The sequence below is a fragment of the Pocillopora verrucosa genome, chromosome 2, assembly GCF_036669915.1.
Source record: "Pocillopora verrucosa isolate sample1 chromosome 2, ASM3666991v2, whole genome shotgun sequence".
Taxonomy (NCBI): domain Eukaryota; kingdom Metazoa; phylum Cnidaria; class Anthozoa; order Scleractinia; family Pocilloporidae; genus Pocillopora; species Pocillopora verrucosa.
The window spans coordinates 115,636-137,221 of record NC_089313.1 but is presented as its reverse complement, the minus strand read 5'-3'; the positions used below and the strand labels follow the sequence as shown (position 1 = coordinate 137,221).

The following is a 21,586-nucleotide window of genomic DNA, read 5'->3' as shown; positions in this document are numbered from 1 at the left end:
TTGGTTTTATCACCTGAGTTGACAGTTAAAATAGGCCACCATAAAGAGGAAGCTTACTCTTTACGGTGGCCTATTTACATCATCAACTCAGTTGTTAAAATCAAATTATCTTGTTGTGCTCCCCTATCGACGCAGCACCACAGTCTTTTGGTAACGTAATCCCTATAATTCACCGATATGTGTTCATTTTTTGTTTACTTACCAGCCTTGCAATCCCAGTATTGCCACTGTGTTGAGAGCGTTTTCTCTGAGTCAAGTCGAATTATAATAGGCGTTGAGCAGGCAGGACGAAAACGCCAAGGAAAATAGCGATTAACAAAATTAATTTTTTTTTTAGTTAGAATAGTTTGCCGTCGAGTTATCCACTTTCAGACTAAACAAATTTTGGTGATTTCACATTGTTGATTTTTAAAGGACGACTAAGAAAACTAATAGTTTCAAAACACACTTGCTGAGCTATTGTTTTACCCAGAAGATCTTTTGTTTTTGTTTTTTTTTTGCCACCTCTTCGTTGCTATCACCGTATGGGTACCTTATGATTTACCACTCGGTCGTATCATCAGCCTTAAATCCACTAACATGTGATATATGCATGACCATAATGCAGAGATTACTTGTTGTTGGTTCTGCAAAGAAATAACAAGCAATGATTTTAATGATGGACCAACTTACTTTCCACTCAACAAGCTAAGAGGGAAAGAACAGAGATGTGTGATTCTCCCCATTCCCCACTCATCAGGCCGAGAAAGACTTGTGCCACATTGTTGCATTTATTTGGTGCACGGTTAGGATTTATATTGTTTATTCAGCAGATTTTCAAGTATAGTCGACATCACTCATAACACAATACTTAAATTTAAGCTACAATTCCAAAATTTGCTGACATCGCGAAAACTTTACGCAGTTTTTGACAAGACTGCCGAACAAGGGGAAAGTTTCTTTCGCGTTCGCTTTACAAGTGAGTTTGTTTTACTGTGCGCGAACTATGTTTGTAGTATTATAATTTTCCACCCGGCTTTGTTGGACCTTGCACTGTCACTGCTATACATGCACGATGGAGATATTTGGTTTCCAATTTACTGATGATTCAGTTTTTATCCGAATGATAGGTCTGTGGGATTTGCTTAGAGCGAGTAGATAGATGCATATTATTATATATTTGATTATGCTACAATATTTGTGGAGTGTGAGCTGGTAACTTGCCTTGCATAATTCAATTGTTATTGAGTTTATCAGATATAGAGCAAAACTCACTCTTTAGCACATATTGTACTGTGTGCACATATGCATTATGACTTGATTGGTGGTTCGTTATATACAGATCTAGCTATTTCTTACGTAATATAATTATCTGGCACCCCAGGTGTAAGTCCAACACAAAACTCACTAGTAGCGACTCTGAAACTCATAAATTGATCAACTATCAGGTGAAAAATTTACTGCTAGGTTAGTGAGATTACTAGTTGAACACATTATCCAGAGAAGGCTTTGGGCCATTCATTTAAAAATTGTAACAAATGCGGGAACAATTGGTGCCTTTTGCTGTGGATTCATGCAGAATAAACAGACATGTTGATCGCCATCCATTGTTAAGAGATACTTATGCAGAAAGTACATTTGGATTCACTCAGCTGTCACGCTCTTTAATACTTTTGATAAATAAATTGTATTCAATATATCAGGGTCTTTTCTATTTTGTTTCTGTCAAGGTCAAGTTTTATTTCAAGATGGATCATAGACATTCTGAAAGTAAACGTCATGCACATATACAGGATTCTGTTGGTGTGTCTGTGGCCCAATCCAATGGAGAAGAAGGTGTCATGAACACTGGATATTACACATTACCAGCATGTCGTTTTACAATCCTGGTTCAGGTGTTGTTATTTACTGACTTGGTGTCCTCTGTTGCACTATGGCTTTGTGGTGGAGACAATGAGTACTTGGAGGACAATGTGATGCAATTCAAGATAAAAGACTCGGTGTTTGACTTGGCGGCAATAGCATTTGTGAAGTGCAGCATTCTCTTCTTTTCTTATCACTGGTTAGAAAAATTGTCCATGAAGCAGATTGATTACCCTTATGACAGAAAACTTGCATCAAGGAAATGCTGGTGCCATTTTCTTGCAATTTTTTTGAGTCTCGGGTCTCTTGCTTACAGTGTAACAAAAGGTGTTCTTATTTATAAAGTAAGATCACAGAAAGAGCATAAACTCCATCCAACTTACTTTGCCCTGGTCATAAGTGCTGTCGCATTTTCCTTCTTGGAAACTGTGTTTGCACTCAGTAGTTTTGTTGCTATGAGACGACTGAAATTGCTGCGAATTCTTCATACTCCTAATGATACTGAAGCCAAAAGGAAGCCAAAGGTCAATTTAGGAAGATTGATGACTCTGGCCAAACCAGTAAGTGTTTTAGTTGATTTTGTAAACATTTCTTTTTAATGTATTCATTCAAGAAACTTTTTTTGGTGAAATATCTAGCAATTTACTTTTGCTGGCTGGTCCTTTAAGGACATTTAGACTTTGCGTAACATGTTCATGTTAATTTCTTTGGCATGAATGAGTTAACAACTCAATGAAGTTGGTTTTGTTGTGTAAAATTATTCATAATTCTAACCAAATTTAAATATATTGAAAAGGATATAAAAACACATGTCAGGGTGATATGTGCATGGTGTTCATCAGAGTTTTTTTCAGAAATACTAAAGGTAATAAAATATGATGTCAGTAATTTTCATATTTACAAGCTCTCGTTTTGTTTTCCAAACTTACATGCATTTGTTAATTTACAGGAACTTCTGTTACTGTTGATAGCATCTTTGGCTTTGTTGGCATCCAGTGGGGCGCAAATTGCAGCTCCTTTCTTTTTTGGTAAAGTAATTCAGGCAGCAACAGAGAAAGGCATGAGTAAGTGAATGGTGATGTATATAGTTAACATTTGAGGAATACTTTTATGAAAATGGTTCACAATAGCAGATTATTGGAGATTTGTCTATGTTCAGCATTAATTTATCCAGAGGGAGAGGGAATAAGGAGGGTTGGGTGAGGATCAGGGTTAGGGTTTAGGGTCAGTTTGCCATTAGCAGGCAGAACAGTCAGATGGGAAACAAAATAAGCTGACAAACAAACAGTAGCCATTCTAAAGTTTAAATAGCTGCTCCTGTTACCCTGAGGTTACCCAGTGGAGGAGCCTTGATCTACTTGACCCCCGTAGCTGGGAGCTGCTGGCTGCAAAGTAAACCATAGTAGTTATATGGTAAGAATATAACAATGTCATAACCAGTATGTCAATGTTGTGAATTTCTTTTTCATCACAGAGCATTTAAATGAGACCATCATAATCCTTGCCCTTGTCTACCTTGGTGGTGCATTTGCTGCTTTGGTAAGAGCTTGGCTCTTTACCTTAGCTGGTCAGCGGCTTGTGGCTAGGATAAGAAAGAAGGCAAGAATCTTTCTTTACATAATTTAGAACATTACTTGTAATAACTGCAATCAATCAATCTAAAGTTGGTTGGATTTTCAGTTTTCTTTACATGTCAAGTACTTTGCACATACTAAGGAAAGTATCAATGCCTGTGTTTTAATTTCATGTTTAACCTGAAATTCTTATCTAATTTCTTTACTCAGCTGTTTAATGCTATTATGTGTCAAGAAGTGGCATTTTTTGACAATAACCGGTAAGAAAAACATTTAGTTTCTTATAAATAAAGAAATGATGTGTGGAACAAGATAAAAAATAACTCGAGTTATTAACTCAGTTGATATTTTAATTTGCCCAGTGTAAATAATAAATTCATTGATAAGATTATTTGATTCACTCCTCGCCTCCTTCATTAACAGACTGATTGAGGGACCATCTTTCTTTTAATTGTAACAATAAATAAATTAGAGTAACATTAATTTAGTATAAGGACCAATTTCATTGGTGAATTTGGTAAAACACTCAATGAATTAAGATAATACACTGATTGATTGAGAGTCATTTTCCTGACTGTGTGCTCATAGGACTGGTGAACTTATCAACCGACTGTCATCAGATACTCAAGTCATTCAAAATGCCCTAACAGTGAGTGGTGTAACTGGTTTATTTGGAATTTTTTTGTTGCTTAATGTTATGAAATATATATTCACACAAACCCTATAAAGCTCTGACCTGCTTTTGTTCCATTGATTATGATTCATTCATTAATAAACTCAATTTCTCCAAATCAATTTCAAGATTAAAATAAAGTTATCTAGGGACATCTGTGTCAGGAATTTCTCAGTCAGAATGTTAGCAATCAATAGTACACGGTTTCTAAGGTCACATTTCTACCATAGGACCTTTCCTCTTATTTTCAGTTACTAACTGAAGGTAGTAATATGTGAACTGATAAATTTTTGCAAGGAAATATAATGCAGATGAAGAAAATAGAGTTACTGAATGATTGTGTTCATTTTTTGTGAAGGTGAATGTCTCCATGTTACTGCGGTACATATTCCAGATCATTGGCTCCTTGGTTTTTATGTTTACTCTGAGTGCCAAGTTGACTGCAGTTCTTATATCTGTTGTTCCCATTGTGGGAATTGGTGCTCAGCAATATGGTGGGTTAGCTGAGTTATGAAACTTTTAATTGTTATTGCCTTAGGAATACTGAGTACCTTCTGAAAAGGAAACTGATGATTGATTTGAAAAGCTTGCTGGTCAAAAAAAGTTCATTTTTAACGTAATATGTCTATAACGGTGTCACTTTGTGCTAGTTTGTGAGACAGAAAACTACCCTTCTGGTTGGAAAATGAGGTTTAGCTATGGAGAAAACCCTACCCTGTTTCGCTCCATTCCAGTTCAGTTCTAAAAATGGTTACTTTTCTCTTTCAACTGTGAAGTAAGTAAAATTCTAGATCCCTAGTAAAACTGGGAAGCTTTGAACAATTTGTTTCCTCATCATTGGAAATTGTTGAAAGTGGCACTATAATTGTTTCCTGGTGATTTAGGAAGTTATGTACAAAGATTAAGGAAGAAATTTCAAGATGAGTTAGCCGCAGCTTCTGCTACTGCAGAAGAATCAATTGGGAACATACGTACAGTGCGATCATTCTCTCAAGAGCGTAAAGCCATGGGAAACTATGGGACTGATATTGATAAGAGTTACAAAGTTGGAGCGAAACTTGCCCTTTTTTCAGGTACAGGATGGTTTTTCTTTTTTGCATGATGAGACAGTTTTAGTTTTTTTTATTATTTATTTACTTATTTTTACAAAATCTGCTTTTAAGTTGCTTCAGTCTATAAGCCCTTGTTGTAAGGGTAATAGTCAAGAATGGATTTTCTTTTGAGAAGACTAGAAAGTTTTGTTTATTTTGCAATGGAGAAATGAGAAGCAATGAAACATCGTAGAGGTATACCTTTTTGGTCAGTACAACGACTACGAGAATAGAAATTATTATTTATAATTAGTAGTTTGGGTAAATAGTTGATTTTTGTATCCATTCTGGGTAAAAATCGGGAATCAAATAAATCCAGACCATTTTTTGATCTTGCCTACTTCTGTATAACGAGAATTTTCTTTGTAAGTCAAGGAGAGTCACTGTCAGTGATGCTTTTTTTAACATTCAATATTCTATTTTACCTGCAGGTTTATTTCAAGGTGTCATTGGTATTATTGGTCAGGTTTGTTACTTGAAGTAGAACTGTGCTTGTGTAAGCTTCTTTTATGTCTTTCATATCTTAAGAATCATTCTGTTTTTCAAGTTTTATTACACATTCCCTAAGGAGGAAAAACATTTTTCAGTTGTAATTATTGTTTATATCGACTGCTGATTGTTTGTAATTTACATGTTAGGGTGCTGTTGTGTTGGTCTTGTGGTATGGTGGTAATCTAGTCAATCATGGTGAACTGAATGTTGGAATTTTGACAGGTAAATTATTTGAAAATTAATTTTAAGGACATGATTGGGTTATTTACTCCTCACTATGAATACCAAACTAATTAATTAATTTGGCAATTATAATTGGTCATCATTAATAACAATATGAATATTCATCTTATTGTTTCCAAGCATTTATGCTGTACACTTTAAATGTGGCCATGGCATTTGCCTTCCTCTCATCTCTGTATGGAGACTTTATGCAGGTTGGTCTAGACTAGTTCAAATTTAAACCATTTCCCCTTCCCCCTCCAGTCTATTGTTGTGTTGCCCTTTGGGTTAACCCTGATTGCATTTCATAGAGACAATGCACACATGCAGCATTTCCATTCTACCATTGCTGGTAGCCTTAGATGCCCAAGGGGCCACTGCAATTAAAGAAAAATTGTTTAAAGTGGAAAAAGTGTAGCTGAATTCTATTTAAATTTTCAGTTTCTATTTCACTTCTTATTCAATTTTTTTTCATTATTGTGATGATCTGAAAAATGTAGGGCAACTTCAGTTGAATTAACATTGGCACAACTCATTAATGGAATTTCTTAACCTTCATAGAATTTGTTTTTTCAGGCTGTTGGTGCATCAGTGCGCATGTTTCAGCTGATGGATCGCTTACCTGCTATAAATGTGGAAGGAGGACAAAAACTTCACTCTGTTAATCAAAGTAAGTGTCAAGTGTGAGGCATGTATTTACTAATATTTTCAACTAAAAGTGATTTTCCTGCTGGAACATAATGCTGATTCACTGATGAAAATTAATTGAATGTCATTAATAATCCAAAAGAAAAATTAGAAATAAACACACACGAAAAAAAGAGCACAAACCTTGAAAGAAAATGCAAGCCTTAATGATCTTCAAATTCCCACCAGGTGCCATATTAAGTCTAGATTTTTGCACTTGTTTCATTCAACTGGTTCTCAGAGGGGTAGGAGAAATGAATTTGTTAACAACAGAATGTTAATCACAGAAGAGGATTTTTATTTTGATGACATTTCCATCTATACTTTTTTGCTTGTTCATGGTATGGTTTATTCCTATTTGTCAGTTGATACATTTTAAGTTGAAGTGTCTATCGAGGGTTAGTTAAGCTTTGTTTTGAAGTAAATTTCCTAAAAATCCTCTTATAAACTAAGTTCCATTTGTAATGATAGTCACTGTCCAGAATTTTTTTAAAACTTTTTTTCCTTGAAGCAATCCAGTTTCAAGAAGTCTGCTTTGCTTACCCATCAAGACCAGATACTGATGTTCTCAAGGTAAAGTCATCACTATTTTGAGAAAAATACCAAGATTTCCTTAGAAGTGAACCTGTGTGTTATTAAGCATCTGAAAACCTATTGAAAACTGATTATAAATACATTTTGTGACTTCACATTTGTCAGGAGATGTCATTTGAACTAAGACCTGGTCAGACTGTGGCACTTGTTGGACCTTCTGGTGGTGGAAAGTCAACAGTGATAAGCCTAATTGAGAGGTTCTATGATCCAAAGTCAGGCATCATCACCATTGGTTGGTGTTAAATATTGTCCTTAGATGGACTTTCTGCCTCTCACTAGTGATGAGGAAGATGGTTTTACTGATTAAAGATCTTGTAGTTTGCAACACTGAACTGTACACCATCAGATAACAGCCATGTCTGCACATTGTTCTGGTCAGCTCTCAAAAATTTTGGAGGGCTTGTATAATTCAAGGGCTTGTTTGTTTTATTGTTAAAAAAAAAATTTGGAGTCAAACTTGTTCTTGATCATGTCATAGGAGGAACAAACTTAGGTGAACTGGACCTGTTTTGGATGAGACGCAAGATTGCCCTTGTAAGCCAGGAACCAGTTTTGTTTGCCACAACTATAGCTGGTAATATTGCTTATGGACGTGATGCCACTTTAGAAGAGGTTGGTACACTATTATATCAAGGTGTCTTTCATATCAAGTATCTTTATATTGGCTGCCTCAACTATACCCTACAGATCTCTAACAGAAACTTGTGGCATAATGCTCACCTGAAGGCATAGGGTGGCTGCTGAAGTTAAACCATCCAATGTGGGCAGTGAAATAGAATTGCTTGCTTGTGAATTACTACTATGTTTTATTATCTTTCCTCTCTCTGTCCATAGATAGAGGAAGTTGCAAGGCAAGCTAATGCTCATGCCTTTATCGCAGCATTTGAGGTAATATACCACTCACTCACTCAGTTAATCAGAATATTTATAAATGTAAAACAAACATCATAGTAATGGATTGTTCAATTAAACCATAGGAAGGATATCAGACTCAGGTTGGTGAGCGTGGTGTGAAGTTGTCTGGAGGTCAAAAGCAGCGGGTAGCTATTGCAAGAGCTCTTCTGATGAACCCTGATATTCTCCTACTGGATGAGGTATGTCTCGCTTTGAGGATTATTGTTCAATTTTTTCCCTATTAAGAGTAGAAAGGAGGAAAGGACATTGCCATGCTATGTTCCTGAAATGTTTTGCTTGTTATTTGCAAAAGTTATGCAAGCATATACTTTGTGTAATCCCAGGAAAATAACTGCTGTGGATTTCCATTTTGAATCATCTTTTTAGGCAACAAGTGCTTTGGATGCTGAAAGTGAACATTTTGTGAAGGAAGCAATTGATCGGGCCATGAAGAACAGAACAGTTCTAGTAATAGCACATAGGCTGTCTACTGTGCGCAATGCTGACCAGGTTTGTTTTAAAAGAATGTTTTAAAAACCTTAGTTTGAACTCTACTTGAAGATATTTCTTTCTTTTAATGATTTTACTTTATGCAGTACAAATTATGTACAATTTTTAGTGTCTTCACCAGATTGAGATACCCACTTGATGAAAAAAAAATTTCCATTTTAGCTTATCCCTTCAAATCCTTTAGGAACAAGGAAATATGCCCTTTTGTATTGAGAATCCACAAGCAAACATCTGTTTTGGAACACAATTTGTTAGGCAATTTCCATTCCTTATAAAGATAAACTATTAACCTTTTCTACAGGTATTGGTCATTGATAAAGGCCAGATTGTTGAGCGAGGTACCCACAAGGACTTGCTGGCTAGTGAAGGTGTTTACAAGAAACTTGTGTTGCGACAGCTGAGTACATCCCAAGGTGCCTCTGTAGTAGATGTTGAGGGTTTTGACCTAGATCATTTGGAGACAGGCGAACCTCCCATTGATGAAGAGGAAGAATCCTAGTGTTGTTTCTTCTGTGATCTTTTTTAACAGCGAACATTTTAGACATACAACAATAAAAAAGTAGTGAAAAGTAGTTGTCCTAAGTGTAGGACAAACAGCTCCAAACACCCAACTGACCAAGAGTATTGCTGGGAAGGATCTCTGTGCTATTGTGTAACCCAATTTGTACAAAACTTAATTAATGCTTCTGTTAGACAACTATTGACCATATTTCTACACTGCAACTATTATTGTTACGAAAATATAAAGGTCAATATTTAGAGGGAGCATAACTGATCACTGATTCAGAGTCATTAATTAGTAGTTGTGCTGTGATCTGTGTTTTGCCTCTGATACCTGTAAGACATTAATTTTTGAAGTTATTTTTTATTCAAAAACTTATTGGTTGTTTAATACTTAAACTTAGAAGAATAATGTAACTCAGGACTAAGTGTGCAGGTTCACTGTAGGATAGTGCTGGTGTCATTCCTTTAGGTCATTCCATAAGGTCACATTAATTGAAATGTTACACTGTTAGTACGTAAATGCAGAATATTGTTTTTTATTAGGAAATAACGATAAATAATTGGCTCTGTGGAAAATTTATTGTCATAAGTCATCAGTGGGGAACAAGGCAGCATAATCCAGACTCTCCCTTGCTACATCTGGAAGGGTTCAGTTGTTGCCTGTGCCATCTTGTTTACTTCACTAATTTTCTTTCAAATCCACCTAATAGAATGCATTTGTATGAGCACAAATATTTGACAGCTTATGTCTCATCAATTGGCCATGATATAAATTACTCTGATAAGTGTTTTCCCTGATGTTGCCAGCATCTCAAGGGAGCATACCACAATCTGCACATAATAAGAGTGCAGACTTTTAATAAAAAGAGTTACATCTTTGAGAATTTCTCCATTCTTTGTAATGTTCTAAATAAGGCTGAGCCAGAACAGACACAATTCATTGGCTCTCCAATTTCTTTGTAATTTTGTGTTTTAAAGAAGTTCACGGCCTTGACTGCACTTTCAAGTCTTATTGGTCTTAATCTTCTTTGCCTGAGTTCTTGTTCCATTGCACTTAACATTTTCCCACCAAAACCTTGTCCCTGTAAAATTAAACCCATATCAATTAAAATAACTTGCCTAGTAGCCACTTCTTGGAGACCTGCAATCATCCTTGATATGACCGAAAGCAATATAGAATACCAGTATGTTGGAGACATGGTTAAATGGGAACTAAATTTTTCTTACTTGGAATTTTCCTTTGACAAAAATAAAGTTAATCCAGTGGAAATAATGTTCATTTGCTGTATCTTCAACATTATCCTTTGCCAGTTTGGCACAGATTACACAGACAACTGGATCTAAAAGGGAGAAACACAAACATCCTGCTTTACAAATGGTCTAATCACCATTTTTTCAAGGTCATCACTTGTGGTGAAGTACTAAATTCAAGGTTCTCTGAAGATCTGGATAAAGAGGGCAAGATTCTAAAAAACACTGTGGTGCTACATCAGTGGGAGAGTATAACAGTATAACAAAATACGAGTTCTGTGAACCAGCGTGGCAGAGAAAAAGAGACCACACATGAGAGAAAAGATGGCCAGACAAAGTAACTGTTCCAGCCAAAAGTAATTCAAGTTTGCCACGAATAAAAGAGCGCAAGTATATAGGAGTTTTCACCTTGGTACAAATAAGGTCTCGTGACGTGCCACTGAATTAACAGCAGTTCAAGCTTTCTGTTCTAACAAATAAAGTTATATTAGGTCTTATCGTGCCTTTTTCGTCCAGTTTCTCTCCAAACATCACCAAGTCGTCGTCTTGTGGCTCCATTGATTCTCCACAAGTATCTCTGGCAACCTGACGAAACTTCCTTCTGTTCTTCGTGTTTAATTGTACTTGATAGATATGGAAGCCATGCTCAATCCAGTCACTGAAAACAAAAATAAATAAAAAAATAAAAAAGATGGCAACGAGAAATTTATGCTTAATAGTTATCTATACGTTTTGGGAGCATCAGCAGTATTCAACACAACATTATGTCTAGATAAGAGACCTTCATCAAGTAAAGAACTCCTCTATGATTAAGTTTATATCGCATAACGTTGTCACCGGTGAAAAGACTAAAGTGCCTCGATATTTTAATAATAAAACAAACTTGTTTCTTATTTTTACCTCATCCTCACACTTAGATTCCTGAAACAGAGCGGCTAAAAGCGTAAACTACGTTTACTTGTCTGCCAATGATTCGTCCGCCATGATGAAAAACATTGGCACCCAGGTCTTCCGACACCCTCGCCGGTAAAAAACCCTCGCAGCACAGTGGGGCCGAGCAAATAATTAAAAAGAATTCCAAGAGACACTCAACGTTTTAAAGCCAAACTGATAGAGGGCTCGATCACAGTCTCTTCATAGAGCACTGAAAAGAAATCTATTGATTAAAGGATAAATTTCTCAAGGGTTTTCCTCTGAAAGACTATTGCCTTCGTCTTTGTTCTGGAAAACGACCTGAGGAAAATATTTGCATTTTTTGTTCAATCCAACTTTGAAAGAGGTCGAGGGGTATCCATTTAAATTCTCAATAACTGATCCTTCTGCCCCATGCACAAAGTGCTTTGTTCTTTATCAACCTCTTACCTTAATCATGCTGTTTTAACACATAGCAGGAAAAAAAATTTATGGATAGTGCCTCAACAAAGAATAAAACTCACTAAACTGGTGGGGTAAGTCTTGATCAACTTTAATGAGTCCCTCGTAACAACTGAGTCAACAACACCACTTATTTTGGTTAGTTAACCAAACTCATCTAAATAAATCCTGCTTCATTCCTGCACTCCTTCTTAACGGCAAGTATTCTGTTACATTTTCCATTTGTTATATTACTAGTACCTAATAAAGTGACCATTACAGAGTCGGCCACCAATATGAATAATTAACTTTTAGGCTAGTCTAAACGTACAAGAAAATTTTGGAACAGAACAAGTTTAGCATGAAAATTGTGAGATGAGAAATTAGCACACCAGTATCAAAGCTTGGTAGGATACCGCAACAAGATTTTGCCTAATTATCTCTTTAAGACAAAATTTGCAGTTAATTAGGGCTCGAAAATCCTCAAGAAAAGCAGAAAGTGAGTGAATGTAAACAGGAAACAAAGACTTCTCCACCAAAATATTGCAGGATTGACTTAATTCTTTGCGTAGTTACTTGAATTAAACCCTCACTTTTGTTTGAATACAGTAACCACTTCAGCATCAAAGTAGCCTGATCCTGATAAAAGAAACCCATTATTTTTTATTCTAAATTATCCTGCTTTGAATGATAAAAGATAATCATATAGAGGAGTCCTTAGTTTTCATCTCATCATTGAAATCTGACAAGTAAATGACATTCCTGATCACTTCTAACAAATCAAGATGGGGAGCTGGCAATCTATCACTAACTTACTGTGGTCATAGTGTTTCTTATGAGTTGTAGGGCAAGCAGATCATCAGGGTTTTCTAAAAACCTGCTTCAAAATTTTCAACTTCTGGTGGTAGAATAGAACCTAATCCCTCCTGGCTCCTTGGAAAACAAAGAATTCTAATTCATCCACCTACTTGCCATATTTATTTATTTAAAACTTATACTAATGTTTATCATAATTTCTTTTTATAATTCCTGTTTAATAACTGACCTGATGGTGTTTGTCCCTCTGAGAACATCAAAGAAATCTAATAATATCTAATATCACCAAGAAAGCTAATATGAAGTGTTGGCTGAATTAACCTATTATAAATTAAATAGTTATACACAGCTAGAAACAAATGTCTACAAGAATTTTCACAGAGCAAAATGAACAACTACTAATAAAACAAAAGCATCAGAGCTGTTGTTAGTCCACAGTATGCAGATTAATTAGAAGTATAAGGAGGTGGAGACTCTTTGGGAGTGTCTTTAACTGCATCCTCATAATTTGGCAGAAGACTATGAGTCTGCAAAGAAAGCAATAAAGTTTGAGTGGCTTCTTGTTACATACATAACTCATAGTGGTGGTTCACAACAAAACACTTTAACATAAGGGTGCTACTGATGTTAACAATCTCCCGTATTATATGATCTTGGTAGATGAACAGGCCCTGTTATTCAAGTTGAACCTGAGAGCAACAATCACCAGGCATCACTAACAACATAAGTGTAGACCTAACAAATACTCACCACAATTTATTTTATTTATTTGCAAATTTTAGAATATTCAACTTTCAAGCTGGTTTAAATAGGGGCCAGTGTTACCATCAAAACAGCCAGACCACAACACCAAGAGCTACCTTCCAAACCCATTGTGAGATATGCATGGGTTCTTTGGCATGTGCTAAAACCCAGGACACCAGAACATGCAGGAACACAGGAACATCCTGTAACTTCAGTCTTTGAAGATCTTTTTGTCTCTTGTTTTAGCTGTGACTAAATGCCCGACAGCTGGCACAGTCTCAATTGACTAAATGCCAGAAAATTTCACAGAATTTCCACAAAAGGTTCTTTCAAACTTTTAAAAATATCAAATGATTGTTTAAAAATGTCAAGTAATTCCAAAAATTACCGTAATTTCTGGCCATTTACCCACGGGTAATCTGTTGATTTTTCATTAAACGCACACCACTGCGGGTGATAGGGAGGTGCAAGTTATGTGACAATTTAAAAATCTACTCGTAGTTGAATTGGAAAAAATTATCACCCCTCAAATGAATTTTATTGTATTAAGAGTGCCACAAAGCAGCACGAAAACATGATGCCAACTCAAGTTTATTTAACGCATAATTAGTTGCGTGATAAACAAATTCCACCGGCATGCGTGAAAACAAAACCTTGATGACAAAAATAATCCAAAGATATCCGGCACATCAGTAACAAATTTCCATTTAACACTAGCTTGAACTAAAGAGAATTTTCCTGTTTTAAGGGACTTGTTAGGCCCAATAGAACCAGAGATAACGATTTTTTTCAGAAATTGCTGACAGTACTTTATAATTCAAGTTTTAACACTTGCCCAGCTTTCTTTCGACAAATCAACATGGTGTTGAACGATCGCTCGCACAAAATGTGCCCGCAAATTCGCTTTTTGTCAAGTATGAAATGTTGAGATTTGGACATGGGCCACTAGTGTTTTTACTGTATAATTTTATCAATAAAATACATACTAACATTGACACAGAATTGTGCACATGTCTGAATTTCTTTGACCTTTGAACTTGACAAGGGACGCTTTCAAGTTTTCGAAAGTTAGATCAGACAACTTTTAAAATACTGAAATGTATCACCTTAATGTTGAAATAATAAAGTTGAATAACATAAAATGCGTGTTATCCACCAGTGCGGGTAATCTGTTAACTTTTTTTTTCGCTGTATGCAATAATCCGCCAGTGCGGGTAATCAGCTGTGTGGGCAAATGGCCAGAAATTATGGTAGTTTGCTGTCTTAGAGGAAAAACTCACCAAACTTGTTCATACTTTAATATTGCATGATTGTTGACACTCAGAATTCTGCCTTTCTGATCAGACTGCCAGACACAGTCTCAAATGGACTAAATGCTCAACAGTCAGACATTTTCACCAATATGTTACTGAAAGATTCCTTGAGTATGAGATATTTGTTTAGAAATGTCATGTGATTCCAAAATTTTATTTGGTTTTTTAGTGGGCATATTATGAGAGGTTGAGCATATTACATTTGAAGTGATAACAATGGATTGCAGATGACATGAATGGAAAACCACCATTCTCCATGTTGCAAAACAGTGAGTTTACTGGTCAGCAAAAACTAAGATGGCAAACTTGACGCACTAAGAGCGCAAGCTACACACAAATTCAGTTTATATATTTTACATAATCAGTTTAACTTTTTTTTATCAAATTTAATATTAATTTTTTTTTAATTTCACAGTGTTCCAACATGTTCTGGTGTTTCATGTTTAGGCTCATGCTGGGTTCTATTACCACAACCAAAAGAAATAAAACCAGGTTCAATGCAGTGGTAGGAAAATGGTCCCATTACCATGACATACAACACCCCTATATATGTTGTGGTAAGGTACTTGCCATATTTTCATACTGCAAGTGTACAACTTCGTAAGGATACAATACCATGGATATATTCATACAATATCTGGTGAGCGACATATTAAGTTTCTAATCAGGTAAAACAGGTTAACATTGGTTTAATAGGCCTGCATAAAACCCTACATTAAATGTAAGAAAAGAAAGCCACCTTTCAGTTTGACATCAGTCAGGTTGAAGTCAGCAAATACTCTGCTCTACATAGACAGACCAAATCAAACTTTCTAAAAAAAAAAATTCTAACTAAATAGACAACACTCACCTCAGTTTCATCTGACTGATTGATTTGAAACATGAACGAGTTTCTGGCCTTCTTCACATGGAAACTGAGCAAAATTTTGTAACATGACCAAACACAGGCAATCAAGTAAGCCTGAAAAAAGAAAAACATCTATTCAACCAATGCTCAGTTCTCTTTTAAGACAGTGACTCAAACTGTACGAAACAAAATTTTTATTATACCCAGGATGTATCTCTCCAATAGCATGCGAGTTACTCCTAAGTAAATGTTTTATTGCATGTAACAAGAGCAACAGGCCAGATTAGCTTACCTTAATAGTTAGAATTGTTACAGACACCACCACAACTGTCAACATCAGAGTCTTCATGTCCATTTTGTCCACAGCATCACCAACAGGAAAGTTGGGCTTTAAACCAACACAAGGAGTCAAAAAAAGTATACTTTATTAAAATTAAAAATGATTAAGATGAGGTCAACAAAAATACTGAAAAGACATACACTTCCAACATAAACTGGAACCCTACTGACTCAAACTTATTTATTTCCCTTAAGAGTTTGAGTTAGCTGGGTTATACAGTACATCTTTATCTCAGGTGGTTTTGCAACAAAAGGCAAAAAACAATCAAAACCCTTGCCCCATTGTGCCAATGCTTACGTCCAATCTTTCTGAACAAAAACCTTTATTAAAAAGAGTCTCTCTGCAAAAAAGGCATCATCAATTATTTTTAAGCACAAGAAGAACCACATAAAACAATTCATTCACACAACATCAGGATGACGAGATGAAAATGAAAATATAATTTAGCAATTAAATTTAACTACCAACCCAAACTTGAGACTCACATTGTTCTTTAGCATGAGTTTCAGCTCTGGTATATAACTGATTGCACCAACAGCACCCAACAGATTCACACAGAAATCAAACACTTGCATACAAAAAAATGGCAGCAGATAAGTTGGCTCACGCTGAAACATACAAAACAGCAAGTAAATTTAATCTTCTGCTTATCTCTGAGATACAATGAATACCTGACAATGTCAGACACTTGAGTTCCTAGTAATCAAGGTTTGATTCTATTCCAAACAATCTCAAAGATATAATACTTACAGTAATGGCACCATAAATCAGCAAAATTGTGATCAGAAAGGAGAAAAATGCTATGGCCAGTGCAACTGAGTTATCAGCTGAAAACATGAAAGAAATGATTTTAATTTAACCACACCATGAACACTTTGTAACTGTATCAAGTGAGGAGGCAAAGCTTTTATGTCTTACTGTTAGCTTCTTTTTTTTTTTCAATTAATTTTATTTGAAATATTAAGCAGAACTCTCTCTGAACTTTAAATTTTTAGGGCTGTTCATTTTATTCACAAAAAGCTATGCTTTCATACAAACCTGATCGTGGTGTGGTGCCATAAGTTTCAAAGTACCTCTCTTGGTACAGTTCTGGATGCAGCAACATTTGAGTCAACACCACCAAACCAGCAATGTGAATCAACTAATAAATAGAACAAAATCAACATGCCCTTGTCAGCTAATGTAGCTGCCTTTCTCAGATAAGAAGAAGGAGGAAATTCTTCTTCTAATGTACAAGGTGCCACAAAGTCAAAGATGGGTATTTTCCTATGGTTTGGGATGAGGGCCTTCCCAAACATCTGAGATTGAGATTTCCAGGGAAAGTGAGTCCAGATCAAAGATGACAATTCATGTGAAAGGAAGTTGGGGAAGCTAGGATGGTAAACCTTTCTGTGGATACTAATTTCTAGTCATTCTCAGAACCTTGCAGCATCTTAAAATGAAGGAACAAAAATGTCACAAGGATCTAGAATCACCCAGTGAATAGATTGGATTTGATTATTGCTCGCTCTGTAGGTGGTTTCCACAAATTCATAATTTAAATATATTCTAACATATTATTTGTAGAGAATTATATTATACGTAAGTAACAGTATTGGACAAACAAAAAATACTGGTAGTATTGAAAAAAAGAGTATCACTTTTCTTACAAAATATCAGCAGCTCGACTTTCAGCATGCTTAAATAACATTTTCCCTTTCAGCCATAAATATGTAATACCCATGATTAATAATAGGAACAACGCAGTTGAAATCGAAAAGGAATAAGATCAATACGCATATGGTGTGTTAAAGCGTTCGTAACTTTTGGTTTCTTTCGTCGACCGGCTTCTAATTAACCTTCAAGAATCTAATAATAAATGAAATAAACAAAAATAATTCATTGCCGAAATAAATGTTTGTAAGAAGTAGTAAATTGCTAAATGTATCTTCATCCGGAAGAATGATCCGAAGCTATCGAATCCGACGACTTACAGTGCGGAAGCTGAACTTAGAATAAACAGATCACATGAAGCAACCAATACTAGTGTTTGAAAAGCCGGCATAAGCTTATAGCTTTCATTACAAACATCAGAACTAAATAAACTAAATACTGAGAAGGAGAGCGTCGCAATCTCACGATTGCTTACCAGATGGCAAAATCCTAGCACAATTGTGCCCAGGCGAACGTCCATACAGCAACAACAAGTCTTCATAACCGAATTCTCACCGTCTACATCATCAGACATTCTTCTCGGTTTCATCCTTCGCCAAATTCAAAGCTGAAATCCGCGATTATCTCCCAAACTACCAGCAATATTTATCAATTTCAGTAATAGCTCGGCTAATATGGCGAAACGAAATCACAAGTACCGTAAGAAGAGACTCATGGGAAATATAACGTCATCACCTTACTGCGATGCATTGTAGGATTCATCGGTCCTCACTACCTAGACTTCGCCTGGACAGTCAAGTGTTTCCTTTTCCGGTCCAGTCTTACCGGAGTAACTCCCAAGAATAGTTTTAGGGAAAACAAGATGAAAGAAAGGCCATTTTCAGTGGCTCTTTTCTTTGGGGTTATTTGGATTGTTTTACCCTGTCTTGGTAATTTTGTTGAGCTTCCAGTGTGGGATAATCTGAACATTGGACTATGCGGATTGGCATTAATTCTATGTATTTGTGTCTACCTCACGGAATACCTCGGATTATTTCCCCTTAACTACAGGTGAGTTAATTTGAGTTTGATTAATATAAAAAATAGCTTATTTTTTAGAAACAAATTACTAAGTACCTCTTTGAGGTGTTTAACACCTCGTATAAAATTATACTTGACTGTTATTAAGATAGCAGTCAAGTATAATTTTATGTATCCATCAGTTTAGAGATTAAACACACTTTCCCCTCCCCCTCCCCCCCCCGGCTACCCCTCAGACGTTTGAACTTTTGGAGAATGAGATTGGTTCGTTTACATTTCTGCCACCAATGGGCCAAAACTGTGTATAAATGCCTTACCCAAATGCCGGATTTGATGGTCAATTCTTTTGTAAAGGCAAGATCAGCAACTATCACTTTCTTAACTTCTTAACGACCTTTTCTTCTAAGCTGTCTGAAGTTCGAAGTTTATTAATTCATAATTGCATAGCAGCTTGAAAACTGAATTGTGTATTGACCCTAAAAATTATATTGTAAAAATCTAATCATCAACTGATCTATCTTAAAAAAAAAGGATGAAAAAAAAGCTAACGAGAGATAAGCTGCTAAAAAAGCTATCATAATACAAGCTGCAAAATTTGAAAACCTTAAAGTATAAATTAGTTGCTTTGAGACATAAAAAGATAATAAAGGTATTTTTAAATCAGTCAGTTTTAAAACGTGGCATCTTCAAAGGGTGCACATGTCTTAATGAATAGGCAGTTTCATGTGGTGCAGGTAATAAGTTATAAAGGCGGTGATTATTGTCTGCTCCCAAAAGTGAACTCTTTACCTTTAAATACCTCTATATTTAAAGATAAAACATGTGTATACCAATGGAAAGACTAGACAGTTCCAGTTCATATTTCCCACCCCACCCAGGCAAGGTTAAAAAAAAGAAAGTCTCTTGTTTATGGATGATAGTCAAATGCCTGTGGGTTGCCCTGGAGAAGGGGGAAGCTTAAAATTGGTAGGCCCATAAGTTTCAAAATTCTGCCCCTTGTTGTGGACTTCTTGAAACATATGAGCTACACCCCTGTCCCGCTTTCATTGATTTCCACAAAATGAGTACATTGTCAATTGCTCAGAAGACAGTAGATTTCTCAGGAGCTTGCGAGACTAATGAAATGATCTTCCATTTTCTTAAGCAAATTTTCCTCGCATGGAGAAATAAATTCACAACTTGGTTGGTCCATCTGCTATGGTGCACCTCTTGTGTTGTATGCCATATTGTGGTATTTGTCTGGAATGCCTCAGACAATCTTCCAACTTGTATCTCTGGTAACTTACCTGGGTCACTTCTTGAAAAGAATCATTGAAGCCCTTTTTATCCACAAGTATTCCAAGAACATGCTTCTTCTTCCAGTTATAGAGGTACAGTAATTGTTATGACTTTTTGGTCTGAATTCTAATTTCTTTAAACATGTAACACATTATTTTCACCAATAACATACCCACAACATTCAATGATGATCTATGAACACTTAAATGTTCCCTATGATAAATGTCCTTAATCAGCAATCCATTAACCTTTCTGTTTGCCCTTCATGCTTTGAAACTAGATAGTTCTAGTTTTTATATAGTTCAGATTTTGCATGCTTTATGAATGGGTAAGTGTAGTTGGATTTGGCTTCAACTTGTCAGTGACCAGAAAGAGCACAAACATCAAATTTTTACAAACATCAAAACATAAAATTTTTCCATTGGTATTTAATTCAGTTAAAGTGACTGTCTCTTGTTTTACCAGATTGCCATGTTCTACTGTCTTGGTGCAGTCACCCAGCACTACTGGTGTAATATTTACACCCATGGACCTTTAGCTGATAAGTTGTCATCTAACTATGTGGCATTAGTGGTTGGCGTACCAGTGTTTGTCATTGGTGAATCCTTAAATTTCTATCATCATCATATTTTGGCAAGTCTGAGGCCTGCCGGTACATTAACTGGTTATGTTGTTCCACATGCAGGATTGTTCCATTATCTTGTGTGTCCTCATTATCTTGGGTTAGTGTCATGTTTATTATCTGTAAATACCTAGACATGATGTTGCACCTGATAAGAAAACTCTCTTGGAAAGCAGACCTGGATCCACCCAGTGCAACATTAGACCTTGCAGCCTTCACTTTTCAGTTTTCTTGGGTTCATCTTATGAAGGGGTGGTAAGCAGTCCTTCTATAGGCAACCCCATGTCAGTAGGAAGTAGGAGGAAGTTCACTGACTCTTAACACTCTGAAATTTCTGCCCCTTGATAATTGTTGTAAACACAATGGTGCAGTATGACTACACTCTATCTTATAATTTCAATGTGTGACCATCTTGCCCAAGATAATACCATTCACTGTCCAAAACCGAAACATAAAACATAACAATAATGATTGACACTGCCAAACCAAAACCTCAGATATTAATTAAAGACATTTTGCATTACAACTAGAGGAAAGAAGGAATACAATCATGGTCAATACATTTTGAGAAAATTGAACTACCTTTACAATCACTTATTTTTTCCTTTAGAGAGTTGATTGCTTGGTATGGCATGGCTGTAGCTGGTCAACATCTGGGTATGTACTTAGCTTGGTTAGTTATGGTGTGTTACTTGTCTGGAAGGAGCCATCAAACACATCTTTGGTATCTAAAGAAAATTGAAAACTTTCCCAAGGACAGGAGAAACATATTTCCTGGAATCTTCTAACCATGGGATTGTCATGTGTTTATTTCACTTTTTTATTTAAATAGTATTGATTTATTTCAAAGTATTGATTAGATGAGAGCTAATGCATTTGAAGTGTTAGGATTAGTTTAGGGAACCTGTGGTGATTGTAAGGATACTGAAGCTGTGAAAACTTTATTCTGTAATCTTGTCAGACAGCATTTATAAAATGCATGTGAAATCAGGAGTCCTTACTCTAAGAATAACTAAGATATATTGGGGACCGTCAAGTAAAGGCCAACTAGTTGGATATTTAAAAGTGATCCTACATATGGGAGTAGGTTTTTCAAGTTAGTGGTAATTTAAATAATTTTTAGTTTTTTATCAAATTGTTTACAAATCAGTCAATAAAGTTAACGACAATCTGTAAGAAAAAAAAATAAAGTGTTTGCTTCAAGGCTTTTATGGTGTTTCCCAATACTTTATTTCTATGACAACAGAATGTTTTCCAGAGTCCTCT

At 35.8% G+C, this 21,586-nt stretch overlaps 4 protein-coding genes across 4 annotated transcripts; 2 read left to right on the top strand and 2 right to left on the bottom strand.

Annotated features, from left to right (window-relative positions):
* The first annotated feature begins 629 nt into the window (after positions 1–629).
* Positions 630–10,089, top strand: LOC131782475 (uncharacterized). The gene is made up of 19 exons (XM_059099207.2): positions 630–958; positions 1,710–2,402; positions 2,792–2,906; positions 3,317–3,441; positions 3,627–3,676; positions 4,005–4,065; positions 4,448–4,583; positions 4,974–5,162; positions 5,612–5,646; positions 5,819–5,894; positions 6,036–6,109; positions 6,471–6,564; positions 7,093–7,154; positions 7,281–7,407; positions 7,654–7,787; positions 8,010–8,063; positions 8,153–8,269; positions 8,457–8,579; positions 8,881–10,089. Exons 2-19 carry the CDS (start codon positions 1,728–1,730, stop codon positions 9,076–9,078), a joined length of 2,445 nt encoding a protein of 814 aa, XP_058955190.2. The 5' UTR covers positions 630–958; positions 1,710–1,727; the 3' UTR covers positions 9,079–10,089.
* On the bottom strand, positions 9,737–11,346 carry LOC131782476 (uncharacterized). Its single transcript, XM_059099208.2, has 4 exons — positions 11,235–11,346; positions 10,838–10,992; positions 10,311–10,423; positions 9,737–10,165 (listed from the first exon to the last, which is right to left on the bottom strand). The coding sequence occupies exons 1-4, from the start codon at positions 11,237–11,239 to the stop codon at positions 9,953–9,955; spliced, it is 486 nt and encodes a 161-aa protein (XP_058955191.1). The 5' UTR covers positions 11,240–11,346; the 3' UTR covers positions 9,737–9,952.
* A 432-nt stretch (positions 11,347–11,778) lies between these two features.
* LOC131782580 (lysosomal-associated transmembrane protein 4A-like) lies at positions 11,779–18,103 on the bottom strand. Its single transcript, XM_059099330.2, has 7 exons — positions 17,876–18,103; positions 16,786–16,888; positions 16,498–16,574; positions 16,233–16,355; positions 15,700–15,795; positions 15,411–15,521; positions 11,779–13,030 (listed from the first exon to the last, which is right to left on the bottom strand). Exons 1-7 carry the CDS (start codon positions 17,987–17,989, stop codon positions 12,950–12,952), a joined length of 705 nt encoding a protein of 234 aa, XP_058955313.1. The 5' UTR covers positions 17,990–18,103; the 3' UTR covers positions 11,779–12,949.
* Positions 18,104–18,157: 54 nt separating this feature from the next.
* Positions 18,158–21,528, top strand: LOC131782481 (3-oxo-5-alpha-steroid 4-dehydrogenase 1-like). The gene is made up of 4 exons (XM_059099212.2): positions 18,158–18,450; positions 19,565–19,790; positions 20,164–20,420; positions 20,931–21,528. Exons 1-4 carry the CDS (start codon positions 18,263–18,265, stop codon positions 21,106–21,108), a joined length of 849 nt encoding a protein of 282 aa, XP_058955195.1. The 5' UTR covers positions 18,158–18,262; the 3' UTR covers positions 21,109–21,528.
* The last annotated feature ends 58 nt before the right edge of the window (positions 21,529–21,586 follow it).

Bases quoted from the DNA above. Each gene is read 5' to 3' on its own strand.
- LOC131782475 (XM_059099207.2), top strand. From the start codon at position 1,728: ATGGATCATAGACATTCTGAAAGTAAACGTCATGCACATATACAGGAT. The intron at 3,442-3,626 runs GCAAGAATCTTT...TTCTTTACTCAG, and splicing joins TGGCTAGGATAAGAAAGAAG to CTGTTTAATGCTATTATGTG. The intron at 3,677-4,004 runs GTAAGAAAAACA...GTGTGCTCATAG, and splicing joins GCATTTTTTGACAATAACCG to GACTGGTGAACTTATCAACC.
- LOC131782476 (XM_059099208.2), bottom strand. The intron at 10,424-10,837 runs GCACGATAAGAC...TCTCCCTTTTAG, and splicing joins AGAGAAACTGGACGAAAAAG to ATCCAGTTGTCTGTGTAATC. The intron at 10,166-10,310 runs GTAAGAAAAATT...TTAATTTTACAG, and splicing joins TTGTCAAAGGAAAATTCCAA to GGACAAGGTTTTGGTGGGAA.
- LOC131782580 (XM_059099330.2), bottom strand. From the start codon at position 17,989: ATGAAACCGAGAAGAATGTCTGATGATGTAGACGGTGAGAATTCGGTT. The intron at 16,889-17,875 runs GTAAGCAATCGT...TCTATTTATTAG, and splicing joins TGCTAGGATTTTGCCATCTG to TTGATTCACATTGCTGGTTT. The intron at 13,031-15,410 runs GTGAGTGTTGTC...CTTTCTTTGCAG, and splicing joins ATCAGTCAGATGAAACTGAG to ACTCATAGTCTTCTGCCAAA.
- LOC131782481 (XM_059099212.2), top strand. From the start codon at position 18,263: ATGAAAGAAAGGCCATTTTCAGTGGCTCTTTTCTTTGGGGTTATTTGG. The intron at 18,451-19,564 runs GTGAGTTAATTT...CATTTTCTTAAG, and splicing joins TTATTTCCCCTTAACTACAG to CAAATTTTCCTCGCATGGAG. The intron at 19,791-20,163 runs GTACAGTAATTG...TTGTTTTACCAG, and splicing joins TTCTTCTTCCAGTTATAGAG to ATTGCCATGTTCTACTGTCT.